The 14,678-nt window shown below is 39.3% G+C and overlaps 1 protein-coding gene across 5 annotated transcripts in view; it reads left to right on the forward strand.

The window, feature by feature from the left end:
• The window catches only part of AOPEP (aminopeptidase O (putative)), a 424,069-nt gene that overhangs the window by 289,329 nt on the left and 120,062 nt on the right, over positions 1-14,678 (forward strand). For all 5 annotated transcript variants that reach the window (XM_061200582.1, XM_061200580.1, XM_061200581.1 and 2 more), the window contains exons 8-9: positions 9,375-9,477; positions 10,128-10,235. In XM_061200582.1, coding sequence (XP_061056565.1) covers positions 9,375-9,477; positions 10,128-10,235 — 211 coding nt within the window. The remainder of the gene's footprint in view (positions 1-9,374; positions 9,478-10,127; positions 10,236-14,678) is intronic.

A 14,678-nucleotide genomic window follows, 5' to 3' on the forward strand; every position in this document is an offset into this window, starting at 1 on the left:
AACAGAGCTGCTCTCCCAACTATTCGTCCTGTTTTACATCCTGGTGTGTGTTGGGCTTCAAACTCACGCAAGCCCTCCACCCGCTGCCACCTCTAAGTCCCCAGCACTGTGCCATCCTCCACGGAGGAGGGAAAAGTCCTTCTCCAGCTCCCACAGACCATCTGCTCCTCTTTGAGTCATAAGATGAGACGATCCTTCCCATTATCTCAGCACACAGCACCACACATGCTGTTAGTGTTCAAAACGTGCTTCTAATCTCCCCTTGTAAAATGAAGTCAGCATTTGTCTCATTTGCCTCTTTCCAAGATAAAGTCATGGAGTTTTTTTTGACACATTACAAAAAAAGTTTTCCATTTTTACCCTTTCTACTTTTGCTTCCTGTAACTTTCAGGTTCTGTATATTCCTGTGTTCTGAATGTGTGGAGCAGACTGACAGCCTGTGCTTCATTATGATCACCTTAGCCCTTTTTAACCCAGCTTATGAGGATACTAGTTCAGGTATATTGCATATGCACCTCTCAAACACAACACTGTAAAAAAGATAGTGAGAGCCTTGTATTGCTTGGATCCTATACTCTTTAGCTAAGTCTATCCCTGAATATATGTGGTTGAATAAAATTCAGTTACGGTTCCTCTAATTCATTTAGGTTTTTTTTTTTTTTTTTTTTTTTTTTTTAATGAAAATCACCCTTTGTGGATTTAGCAAACCCAAGGCTGCATAGCAAACTTATTGACTCCACTGCAGTGGATGAATGATGTTTTACTTCTAAATGCTGCAGCTTAAATATACTCTGGGCTCTCTTATCTCATACAATCATAGAATATGAGGGTCAGAAAGGGCCTTAAAATTGATTTTGCCTAGCCTTCCATATCCCTGACAGACAGCCACCTAGCTTCTACCTGAGTATTCCCAGCATCCAGATCTCACTGCTTCAGCAAGCAGCAGCTTCCCCATAGGAACAGCTTATCTTAGAATGGGCTTCCTTGGATTGGGCTGGAACCTGCCTCCCTATAAAGTCTGCCCTGTCCTCTTAGCCCTTACCTCCAGAGTTGCACAGGATTCGCCTTGTTCTCACACAAACAGTCCACATGTCTGAAGACCATTGTCTTTCCTTTTCTAGTCACTAGGTCACACGGTTGGGAGAATGGTTCCCTTCTTGGGCTTGGTTCCTTGTTGCTCTCTTTGTTGACAGTGGCCTTCTCCAGATGTGACACCTGAACTGAATATAGCACTCTGTTTGAGGTTACACCTGTGAAGAGTGTAACTAGTATTGCTTCCCTTGATCTGGATAATCCAGAAAAGAAAGGACAAGCATTAATAGGATTAGTTGAAAGCACTCACATATACACCATATTTCATTTTTAAACCCAGTATCATACACCTTCTCAGGGCAGTCTTAGCATTTCAACTCCCATGCATTTTTTTCTCCTTAGTTACATTCATTGAGTGCTTCCGATGCGCCAAACATTATTCTAAGCACTCTATGTACATTTGTCTCATTTAATCCTCAAAATGGCCCTATGAGATAGGTACTAGTACCGTCTTCCTCCGCATTTCATAGATGAGGAAACAGATGCGTATAGCAATTGACCACCTTTCTACCGCTAGGGAGTGGCAGAGCCGGATGCAAGCAGAGGCAAGTCTGGCTCCAGAGCCCAGCTCTCCATGATGTCTGCCCCCGTTCCAGCAGGACTCCCCGTTACACCCCATTGCTCCTATTGATCCCACCTACTATTATGTTTGTTGTTTTGGAAGCCACATCAATCACCTCTTGCTACATGTTGAGTTTACAGACAATTTAATATACTAAATCTTTTTCATAGGTAAATACTAACTTTTAAAAGCCTCTTTGTCCTTGCTAACTATTGTTTTTATTAATTTTGGATCCTCATTCCAGCCTGTGGTTGCTGTTCTTGACTGTAGATGCTGTCAGTCAACCAGCTAGACTTCCAGACTCGACTTATTTGCAAATTTGTTAAGCCAATAAGTCATCATTCCTTGGGCACAGCCCTAAGGACTCCCTCCTGGTTATAGCAAGTAATTAATCAACAGCCTTGGGGTTCTGTTTTGGAACCCTCTATAAAGCCATGAAACAGCCACCATATGCTAACCACCACATCCACTCTGCCAGCTGCCAGAAGTCAGGATGCCTGATACCCACAGTGAATTTCTGGAAGTGGCCCTCAAGATCCCATGCAACCTCCTTGCAGTCCATCATTTTCTAAGTGCTCACAAACTATCTGTTCAATACCTAGTCACAAATTTTGCCTCCCCTCCTCTTATTCCCTCTTCCTTTGCAATCAGAATGACATTTGTCTATCTCCATCAGCCCCCTTCCCATCGTCTCCATGATTTGACGCCTCCAGGGGCCTGTGATTGCAGATGGAAGTTTTCCAAGCTGTGGCATGTCCCTCACCTGGGCCTGGAGTCAGAACTCCTTTAAAGGATGAAGGAGCCCTCTCCACCGGTACCAAGGATCAGTTCCCAAGTATGAAACATCAGTTCCCACATAACAGTGCTTGTTCTACCATGTATAGTTTGAAAACTATTCTCCTTGGCAGGAAAGTTGAAGCAAAGTGGGAGTCAAGTAGTTCTATTCGTTCTGTCACCTCTTAACACCTGGTCTTCTTTAGGCTCCAAACATCACTTCAAAAGCCCTTTTAGTTGTCCTGGGCACTCTCCCTTAGCACCGGCTCATCTGAATTTCTGCCTTCCTGGCAATGATTTTACTGCTTCCCAGCTCTTGTAGTGAGCTTTCTCCAGCATCCCCCCTTTCCTCTTTTGTGCATGTCCTCTGACAACCCACCTTATCAGAAACCTCTGGGGCACTCCTTGCTCTCTGTTTTCTTCTTCATCTCCTTTGAAAACATGTGCAAATTACCTCTTGGTGTGTTGAATATGATGATATACTGCTCAGTCTATTGTATTAGTCTGTTCCATGTTTTTTTTCTTTTGGGGGGATTTCATTTCTTAGAAAGGAATTTCTGATTTATGGCCATTCAAAACCTGAGGACTGTTTTGGGTTTTTATTAATGCTCATTACTTCCTGCTTTTCTAAGTTTCACCGTTCATTTCCCTGCCCTGCTTAGCAAAATTTGAGGAGTTTTTTGTGTTTTCCGCAGTTCTAACTACAGAGTCTTTTCATGTCACCCTCGTCAGCAGCTGACTTCTCCTTTCACCATCAGGGGACAGAATATACCTTCTTCACTTTCCGGTGGCTCCTTGGAGAGATGTCTCTTTCTGTCTTAAATCATTTTATCAATTGCCTTTTTCAGCACTGGAGTGATATCTTGCTGTGTTTGCTATAGGATACTGGTCCCCGATGGGAAAAACCTTCATGCTGGGTAGCTGTTAAATCCATTGTGAAAAACACACAGATAATCAAACTTACCAAACACCAGTAGCTTTGACACGATACAGCTTCATCAGTTAAAGGTGTGCACAGCCTTTTGTCCAGTTCTCTTTGGTAGCACTGTCCAAAGGCAAGGCAGTGGCGAGTGTTCATTATACACATTTTATAGATGGAAAAATTGTTGCGAAAACAAATGGAGGACATAAAATTCCTGTACTTTCAATCATTCTGCCTCCATTTTTCACCCAAAATTTTAGTAATCTTTTCACAGAGTGGTATAGACTGGGGGGGGGGGGAGGGGTGTCAGGAATACGCCCATACCTAGCTTTCTAGAATTTTAAGCAACACCTGAAATTTGTTGTTTCTTTTTATTTGTTTTCTGATGATGATGCAACAAGGAGCAGGCTTACAGACCAGCCCCTGAAAGGTTTATGCTCAAAATCGGGGGTCTCGCAAAAGGAAGGTGTACAGCCACATTTATGTGCCTAGTCTTTTTTAAAAAAACTTTTTATTTTGGAATAATTTTAGACTCACAAGTAGTTACTAAAATAATAGAGTTCCTGTGTACCCTTCCCCTTGCTTCCCCCAACGATAACATCGTACACATGTAACTATAGGGTGATGTTTTTCTAACGTCTTTGCCTGTCAGAGGAAGGCTTGGCTGGCACTCCCTGACCCCAATCAGTATTCATTATGATGAGATTAGCATCATTTATATTGTGCTTACAAAATGCCAACAGGCACTCTGGCTAAGCACTTTTAGACACTGCAACAGCCTAATGAGGTGCCACGGTCACTATCATTGTCCCCTTTTTACAGATGAAAACTGGCCTTTATGGGTTGCCTGACTCACTCAAGATTACGTGGCACTTAAGTGGCAGAGTCAAGATTCTTAACCCAGTGTGTTATGCTGCTTCCCCAGGAGATCTCACTTGTGCATTTGGAGCTCAGAGGTCTCCAGGGGTCTCCACAAAGGTAGTATTTAACTTCCTCTGTTACTTCGGGGTGAGTGAGGCCCTGCTCCCGGACCCTCAAACCTTGTGGGGCAGCTGCCACTGATAGAGCAGGGATGTGAGAATGCTGATTAATCCCTTTCTGTCTCATTTCTGGGATGCTTCGTCCCTGGCTCAAGCACTACAGTGGCAAGTTTATAGATGAAGCTATCTCGTGGCTCTCACTTCTACTGCCAAGGAGTACAAGACAGAGAATGCTGGCAGACGGCCCGTCTGTGCTGTGGCAGAGCAGTAGGTGTTCAGACCTAGGCTGACATGCCTGAGCACCGTTCAGAGGCGTTTTCTCAGATCCCACCCTTGGCGATAGTCCTGCAGAATCAGTTCTTTCTTCAGGAGGTTTGATTCCAAATCAAATCATGTGGATCAAATATCACTGCCATCTGACAGCTTTTTAAATGTCCATATTGCTTCTGTGAGTGCAGTGGAAAAGGAAGGAGGTGGGCAGGGAAAGGTCATGCTAATCTCGGTTGTTACATTTGGTGCCAGGTACAACAGAAACCAAGGGCATTTAAGCCCAAACGACCTTGGTAACTTGATCTCTCACATTCCATGTATTCCAGCCAAGGAAATAAACACTGGTGTAAAATGTTGAAGAGATGCTTAACACTTTTACGTTACAAAGTGCTTTTATGTTATCTGAGCCTCATCACACTCTTTACAGGTGAGGAAATTGAGCATAAGGGAGAGTAAACATGTTGTCTGAGGTTCTCCACTTAGTTTTTGGCAAAACCGAAATGCGGGGGGCCTGGATCTTGGGGAAGCCCCAGCATGCAGCAAGGACTTTGGTGTTCCATGGACCTGGGTTCCAGCCTCAATTCTGCCACTAACTAGCTTTGTGGTCGTCTCCAGGCCTCACTTTCCTCTACTTTTAAATGGGCATCATCACAGTACCTGCCCCACGGGTTCTTGTGAAGGTAGAAGGACATGATACATAAAAAGCTTGGCAGAGTACCTGGCACAGGGAGATAACAGGAATGGTAGCTATTAGTATTGGTTCAATTCTCCATCAATTAGGAATGAATCTGGCTTCAACTAATAGAATAGTAAAGCAATGTTGACTTAAACAAATAGGGGTTACTTTTCTCATACAGTGAGTGAGAAGGCAGGCAGTCTTGGGCTGGCCAGCAGCTGAATGGTACTATCAAAGACTGTTTACCTTCTTTCATTCCATCCAGGTCTCCATAGCATGTTGATTTGCTGCCTCATGATTGCAAAGTGGCTGCTGCAGCTCCATCCACCATGTTTGGGGGAAAGAGGAATAGTACTAGTCATATTTCTCCTTTTGTAAAGAAAGCAAAAGCTTTCCAAGAACCCCACTCCCAACTACAGCAGACATTTGTTTTTGTCTCATTGGCCTGGACTATGTCTTCTGACTCTCTGTAGCTTCAAGGACACCTGGAAAGTGAGTGTTTACCTTTTCAGACTTAATTGTACAAGTGGCAAGAAAGAAGGTGGATGAGAATGGGAGTAGACTGAGCCAATTGTATTTACCACAGTTCTTCCTGCCTCTTACAATGTCCTTAAAAAGTTTTTTATTTAATTGGTCCTCAGGTGTAGAGAGCTTAGTTAACCCTAGTCATGTGTTCATGGCACATGAACAGCAAAGCCCCTTTTCTAGACTGATTCCATTTTATTCTCACAAAATGTGTACTGTTTCATGTGCATCTATTTTTTCTTAACTGTTTAATGGAAATATATATACACTATAGTGCACAGATATTTCTAGATGGCTCAGTAGATTTCTACTATTTATCCTCATGAAAACACCACTCAGATTAACATAGAGTTAATCCCACCATCCCAGAAACTTTCCTCTTTTTTCCCCACTCTGTTAATACTCTCTCCCAAAGGTAACCATTATTCTGATCTGTATCCTCATAGATCTGTTTTGTGTGTTCTTTGACTTCATTTAACTGGAGTCATACATTTGTATGTAGTCTTTTTGGGTGTGACTTGTTTCATTCACCTGTGAGAGTCATCTATTATTGTAGGTAGTGGTAGTTCATTTGTTTCCTGCTTTCTCTCTGTGCTTTGTCTCCCTGCACAGACTTGGAGTAAGTGGTATTATGAGAACCAGAATAGCACAGAAATGGAAGTCACCCTTTTTCCACTTGTGGAGTATCTTTTCCTCATAAAAACCGCCCCCTTTGATTTCTCACGAAGCTCGCCTGGGCACTGCCCTCTCCCGCACCATGCCTACTTTAAAAGGAATCTCTTGGGGATTTGTACATTTGCCTTGGATGCTGTCAGCATAAAAGAATTTTCTTGAACACTTGGAGAGGGTGGAAGAGGAGAGTAAGAGAGGGATACTTTCTGGAAGGACATTTTTAGTCAGAGGGAAAAAGCACCAACTAAAGTCATCATCTGAAACTTGAGCCTGGAAGCCAGCCTTTGGAGCAGAGATTTAGGTTGGTCTTCTGTGTTCCTGCCCTTCTAACAGTCTCCATTCAGAGCTCAAGGGCAAAAGAAACTCACAGCAACTCTGTCTCTCTTGGGGCTGGGAAAACTGGTTTGAATTCAGGTTGACACTGAGAAGTCTTCCTCCCCCCAAGGTGTCTGGCAGGCTTTCCTATCAAAACCAGCATGGCTTTCTTTATAAAAACACTCAACTCCAGGACAAACTTGAGAGCAGGAATAAAGCTGATGCTTTTCAATGGAGTCTTAAATCAAGATGAAAGGGACTAACTAGTTATTCCTGCAAGTATGGTCACGTCTGTAAGTCAGGGATCAACTAGAAAAATTCAAACTATGCAGTTAGCTCTAGTGGCTGGTCGTCATCATCTCTCCTTTAGGTATCTGCTGGTTCTGAGCCTGTGTCTGCTGAGATAATGTACTAGAACATTCAGCAGAGACTTAATCAGGGGTTCTTTGCTCGGCAGCTAGAGCACACTGCAAAGGGACTGATTTGGCAAGCTGGGTCATCCTCAGGCACTGCCATTCAGGTCCAGCACCCTTCCATGTTTGTCTGCGGGCATATAGGATTAAGGGGATGAACCACTGAAATCTATTGCCTCTAACATCAGATGACCAACCTTGAATTTAGCAATATTTATTGCTAACTTTAGAAAATTTTATTAAGTTTATTGAGTAATTTCTGTATCCCCAGCCCTCGCTAAGGGCTTTGCATATATTATTTCGGTTATTCCTCAGGTGACCTGAGGAGATAGGTAAGGTTATCCCCATTTTTGCAAGTAAGTAAATTGAGGATTAGAGAATTTAAGTAAACTGCTACTAAGTAACAGGTAGTAAGGAGTAGGATTGAGAGTCAACACTAGGTCTCTCCGATTCCAAATGCTGTGTACTTTGTAACACTAACTACCTTTTAAAAACAACCCCTCACTATATATACAATGAAATACTACTCAGCCATAAAAAAGAATGAAATAATGCCATTTCCAGCAACATGGATGGATCTAGAGATTATCATACTAAGTGAAGTAAGTCAGAAAGAAAGACAAATACCATATATCACTTATATGCAGAATCTAAAATATGACACAAGTGAACTTGTCTATGAAACAGAAACAGACTCAGACATAGAGAACAGACTTGTGGTTGCCAAGGGGGAGGGGGGTGGGAGACAAATGGATTGGGAGTCTGGGATTAGCAGATGCAAACTATTATATATAGGATGGATAAACAACAAGGTCCTACTGTATAGCATTGGGGACTATATTCAATATACTGTAATAAACCATAGTGGAAAAGAATATGAAAAAGAATGTATATATGTGTATAACTGAATCACTTTCTGTACAGCAGAAATTAGCACAACATTGTAAATCAACTATACCTCAATAAAATAAGTTTAAAAACAAGAGCAACAAAAAATAAATATATAAATAAAAATGGGGACTTCCCTGGTGGTCCAGTGGTTAAGACTTCATCTTCCAGTGTAGGGGGTATGGGTTCGATCCCTGGTTGGGGAGCTAAGATTCCCACATGCCTAGCAGCCAAAAAACCAAAACATTAAACAGAAGCAAAATTGTAACAAATTCAATAAAGACTTTAAAAATGGTCCACATCAAATAAACTTTAAATATATATATATATATATAAATAAAAATAAAAATAACCCCTTTCCTTTCTGATGTGCCAGCGCTTTTGTCAGCCCTTGCCTTCCCCTCACCCCAGCACATGCTCTTCAATGTTTGTCCAATAAGTGACTGGTTTTCGAACAGCTAAAAGCTGTAAATACCTTGTCATTTACTTTGAATTTAGTTAGTTGTTGAATTGTCACTGTAACACAATTATATTTTATTAAGGGAATATTTTAAAATATTTAAAACCATAGAGCATAATGGAAAACACTGATAGATAATAAGGAGACATCATTGGTTTCAATCCTTAATGTCGCCATGAATCAAAACAAGCCGTGAGACCTTGGATACAGACTTAATTTCTGTGTGCCTGTTTCCCTCATTTGTGAAATGAGGACGTTGAAGTATGTGATTACTAATGTCTCTACCTGTTCTAAAAACATGGGCCTCTGTGACTTTTCTTGTTTTGTTTTTGTGGTTCTAAAATGGCTTTAGAGTATGAATATTTCTTAAAGGAGCCTTAATTACTAAATGCAAATCAAGAGAAGTAGATAACATTGGGGCTTTCAGAATTTTTTGGAAAAGATATAAGTTCTTTACTCTTCCAAGTAAAGCTACATTTTCCATTGCATTTCCCAGTCCAACATTCCCACCAAAAGAAAAGTGTATAGTTTCTTAAATAATTCATGTTGGAGCTGAGATTCCTTGAGGGTCTGGCAAGATTTAATCTTGGATAAGATGATGTAGAATACTGCCAGTAGCCAACCTCAGGTTGCCAACCCAGATATAAATCCCTCCCTATTCAGTATATGCATTTATAACATAAACCGTTTTAAATTATACCTGGTACTATTGAACAGAATTAAGACGCTGTTGGGCAACTCTGAAAATAAGAAATAAGGCGATATTATGGTCTAATTAGTTAAGAATATGCTATACTTAAAGAAAATTTTACTGCATCATTTTAGACCCAATAAAGAGAAAACTGGCCATGTGAGTGACTCAGGATCATCTGTCATCAAACACGGGCTCAATCCGGAGAAGGTCTTCATGCAGGTTCATTATTTAAAGGTAAGCATATCTGAGTGGCAGAAGCCAGGTATTATGGTGCAGCACTTTTTAGATTTTACATATAAACAGTGAAGGTTAGTAACATGGTTGGGGCAAAACAAAAAAATCATCAACATTGTAATGACATTTGACTGAGCAGATTCTGATTGTCCAATAGTTAAAGCATTTCGTACCCAAATAATGAGGCATGAATCAAAGGAAGCTGAACTGTTCCCTTCCCTGTACCTCCCTTCTCCCTGCTTCATGTCAGCTTCGAAGAGCAGAATCTTAAAATTGCTGTCAGGTTCCGCCTAGAAGATAGGAGTGATTAAAAAAAGTATTCTAAGTTGTAAAGTCCTTTCCTGATAGCTGAGGGAGAGAGGAGCTGGGCCCCTCTTCCCTTTTGGTCCATGATGGACATCCAGGCTTCATGTAAGCCAAGGATAAACAAGATGGTGATACCATTAATAGATCAGTTGAAAGCAGAGTAGTTGATCCTTAAGTACCAGACTCGACCTTACTGGTAAGAATATAAAGGGCTGCCTGGGACAGGTCAGGCCAAGCTTTCTAGATGAGCATAAGGTGCTGGTGGGTAGGTTAGAGTTGACTTTGTAAGCATTTTTCTGATGAACACATGGTAAGTATCTTTTTTTCTTCTTCCTTTCTTTTAGGGCTATTTCCTTCTCCGGTTCCTTGCCAAAAGACTTGGAGATGACACCTATTTTTCATTTTTAAGAAAGTTTGTGCACACATTTCATGGGCAGCTGATTCTTTCCCAGGTAATTTGTAAGTCCTTGTGAGTCCATGATATACAATTGGAGGAGGTGTAGCTTGTGGCGACTAGATGATGTGAATATTAAAAAGTAGGGGAAAGATTTTTGTTTTAATACAATAGGAAAAATAGGAAGTTAATTAAGTGGACACAGGGAAGTGTTGTTTCCGGCAGGGTGATCTCCCCGTAGTTTAGGACAGACTGTAACCCAAAACTGTCCTGTGCACAGTGATGTGGGTAGTTGCACCTTAAGTGACCTTGAAAACAAAAACGAAACAATCCTGCTCTCCCCTCCACCTGGAATGAGCTTTGCAAGGTTGGCTCCTCGTCCTTTGTCTCAGCGTCAGTGCCACAATCTCAGAGTCACTCCAGCTGAGCAGATATGCATTCACCCAGTTCTTCTCTAACCTTTGCCTTTTTCATTGCCTTCATTGCCATCACCATTCTTCACAATTATATTTTCCTTTACGGGTCCATTGTTTCTTTTCTCTCTCCTCCATTCTGTGTATAAGCGCAACAAGGCCACACCAGTACTAAGTACTAGTACTTTATTTCACCAGTACTTAGTATATGATTCGCACACAGTACATACACCATATATATTTGATAAACAAATAGATTAAAGACAAGATACACTGAAATATTCAGACAGTCTGACCACAAAATTGTCGGAGAGAGACTCTGTCAGTTTATACAGGTGTGAGGCCAAGCTGCACATAGCAAGAAAGTTAACAAAGAGGGAGAGGCTCTGAAAACAGTGCTCGTAGCTGATAGAGAATAAAGGATGCAGTCCCAGCACAGATTGGACTGATGTGTATTTTTGATTTTTGATAGTTGTGCTCATATACAGTTTTAAAGTCAAACTGTGCACAATGTTAGATGTAAAGGATGTACATGTATAATCTGAACATATGTGCAAGGAATAGCATGAGTGTAACAAAACTAGATACCCGTTCCGTGTCTCTACCCTCTTCTTATTCTTTGGTTGAGGGGGGGGGGTATTCCTAAACATGTATTTGGAAAGACAGCTTGAAAACTGGCTCAGGAGTCTTATATGATCAGTTGACTGAATAGCCCAAACCACTTCCCACCAAGACACTGCCGCACTGAAGGAGTGTTGGGTTTACTGTGACTTCTGAGGCTCTGACATCCGCTTCCCATGGAACACTTAGTGCTCCCTCCACCAAATTGTTCAATTTTACTTTTGTTAAACTCTTCTGAATTATAGCTTTATTGTTTTTTCATAACAGCTTTATTGACATATAATTCACACACCATAAATTTCACCCTTTTAAAGTGTACAAGTCAGTGGTTTTTAGTGTACTCACAAACTTGTGCAACCATGACTGCTCTCTAATTCCAGAATATTTTCATCACCCCCAAAAGAAACCCCACACCCATTAGCAGTCACTGCTCCATTTCCACCTCCCACCAGCTGTAGGCAACCACTAACCTACTTTCTATGGATTTGCCTATTCTGGACATTCCGTATAAATGGAGTCATATAACATGCGGCCTTTTGTGACTGGCTTCTTTCATTTAGCATAATGTCTTCAAGGTTCATGTTGTAGCAGTTATCAGTACCTCATTTCTCTTTTTTAATTTTACTTTTTAACCTTTTAAATTGTGATGAAATATACATAAGAAAATTTACCATTTTAACCATTTTTAAGTGTATAGTTAGTGCATTATCAATACATTGACATTGTTGTGCAACTGTCACCACCATGCATCTCCAGAACATTTTAATCTTCCCCAAATGAAACTTGTATCCATTAAACAATAACTCCACATTCTTTCCTCCCCTCAGACCCTGGCAACCACCATTCTATTTTCTGTCTCTGAGTTTGACTACTCTAGGTACCTTGTGCAAATGGAATAATACAATATTTGTCCTTTTGTATCTGGCTTGTTTCACTTAGCAAAATGTCTTCAAGGTTCATCCATGTTATAGCATGTATCAGAATTTCCTTCCTTTTTATTTATTTATTTATTTATTTATTTATTTATTTATTTATTTATCTTGGCCGCGCCACACAGCTTGCGGGATCTTAGTTCCCCGACCAGAGATTGAACCCTCAGCAGTGAAAGTGCAGAGTCCTAACCACTGGACCACCAGGGAATTCCCTTCTTTCCTTCCTATCAATATTTCATTGTATGCATATACCACATTTGGTTTATCGATTCATCCATTAATGAACACTTGGGTTATTTACACCTCTTGGCCCTTGTGAATAATGTTGCTGTGAACATTAGTGTACAAACATCTGTTTGGGTCCCTGCTTTCAATTCTTTTGAATATATACCTAGAAGTGGAATTGCTAGATTATGTGGTATTCAATTTTTTGAGCAACTGCCATATTGTTTTCCACAAGGGCTGCACATTACATTCTCTTACATTCTCACCAGCAATGCACAAGGGTTCCAATTTCTCCACATCCTCACCAACACTTGTTGTTTTGTTTTTTTTGATAATAGCCATCATAGTGAGTGTGAGTGGTATCTCATTGTGGTTTTAATTTGCATTTTTCTGATAACTATGCTGAGGATTTTTTCATGGACTTCTTATTGGACATTTGTATATATTTTTTGGAGAAACATCTATTGAGATCCTTTGCTGATTTTTTATTTGGGTTGTCTTTTATTGAGTTGTAACAGTACTTTATATATTCTAGATTCAAGTCCCTTATCAGATATATGATTTGCAAATATCTTCTTGCCTAATTAAAAGTTACTCCTGTGTTTTGTTCTAAGGGCTTTGTATTTTAGCTCTTATATTTAGGTCTCTTATCCATTTTGAGTTAATTTTTGTATACAGTGTGAGGTAGATGGTTCAGCTTCATTCTTTTGCATGTGAATATCCAGTCGTCCTTCTGCCAGTCCCGTAGCACGTTTGGAAATTATTGCTTTTTCGACTGACACATATCATTATAAAAAAAAGTAATAAGCGGTACAGAAAAGTACAAAGAAGAATGTAAAATATCATTCAAAATCTCACCATCCATAATTACCTATAATTAATATTAGGTGAACATCATTCTAGAAATTGCACTCCATTTCTTTCTCTCTTTCTATATATTATATATGATATGTATACACGTATCTATGTGTATATGGGTATATAGTACATATGTATGTGTTTGTGTATGATTGTACACACATGTGTAGATACAAAGACATATTTAGAAATAATTTTCTAAAAATATGATTATATTATATGTGCTTTTTAATGAAATGTTTTAAATTTTATTTTACTTGGATTTAACACATGAAAAAGAAACTAAAGTGAATATAAAAGACTTTCTTGAACTTCAGAGAAATATAAGAGAGATCATTTCCTAAAAGATTCTTCAATTACAGAAAATCTTTAAGAGATTGAAATTGTTAGTTTTTTTCTCTTTAGATATATATCTTATTTTTAGAAGGCATCAGTTTTTTCTCTTATGTAAAAGATGAGGAAACCAGTAGTTATGTACTTCAACTACTTTTCCCCCAATTCTAGATTGTTCTTAATTAATATTTTTACATAGTTAAGAGGTTTATATCATTTATAGTGTGTGTTGTTACTACAATATGATTTTCACATTGCATAGTCCTAGCTCTGTATGTAAAGGATTTCAGTATTCACTAACAGTCATTTTACCACGCTTCTATATTCATGAATGCTTTATTTTGATTCAACTCTTCTTTGGCTAAATTTTGTTAGCAAATTGATGTTCAAGTTGCTTGAGAATGTTTGCCTGTTGCCTTTGTATTTGAATTACAAACTGTCTGGGTATAATATTCTTGGGTCATGCTTTCATTTCCTCAGAACTCTGTGGCTATTGCTCAACTGCCTTCTGGCATTAAATACTGCTGTTGAAACTTTCGAAGTCAGTCTATTTTTTTCTCTTTATACCACTCAGATGACAGAAGAATTCTTTACCATTGATGTTTAGTAATTTAATTAAAAGTGGCTTGGTGTCCATGAGTCTGCATCAGTTTTTTTCCTGGAAAACACTGTGCATTTTTAGACTCAGAATCTATTCTTCCTTCTTTCAGTAAAATTGTCTTAATTGTATCTTTGAACACATTCATTTTTTTTTTCCCTTGCAGGATTCTGAATTTCAAGGTTACTGGTTATCTGTATGTTATGTCATCTTTGTCCACTGTACTTGTTTTCTAGTCGCTTTTGTCTTTTTGTTCTTTATAGTATATGTTTATCTCAAGCAATATTTTTTATTATTAATGTTATTATTATAAAATTATTATTAATTTTTTTCTTTAATAGCTATTCTTTTCCTTGATGTTTCTGTTTTATTAATGCTTGTATAGTGGTATTATTTTGGTCCCTAATTTATTCCCTTTGCTTTGAAATCTCTTCCTCTCATTTAGTTGTTTTGTCATCTTGTCTGAGCTTTCATTTTACTGAATTTATGTTCTTATTATTTTCTTTTAATTTATATTTTAG

Source organism: Eubalaena glacialis, chromosome 9 (assembly GCF_028564815.1).
Source record: "Eubalaena glacialis isolate mEubGla1 chromosome 9, mEubGla1.1.hap2.+ XY, whole genome shotgun sequence".
NCBI classification, from domain to species: Eukaryota; Metazoa; Chordata; class Mammalia; order Artiodactyla; family Balaenidae; genus Eubalaena; species Eubalaena glacialis.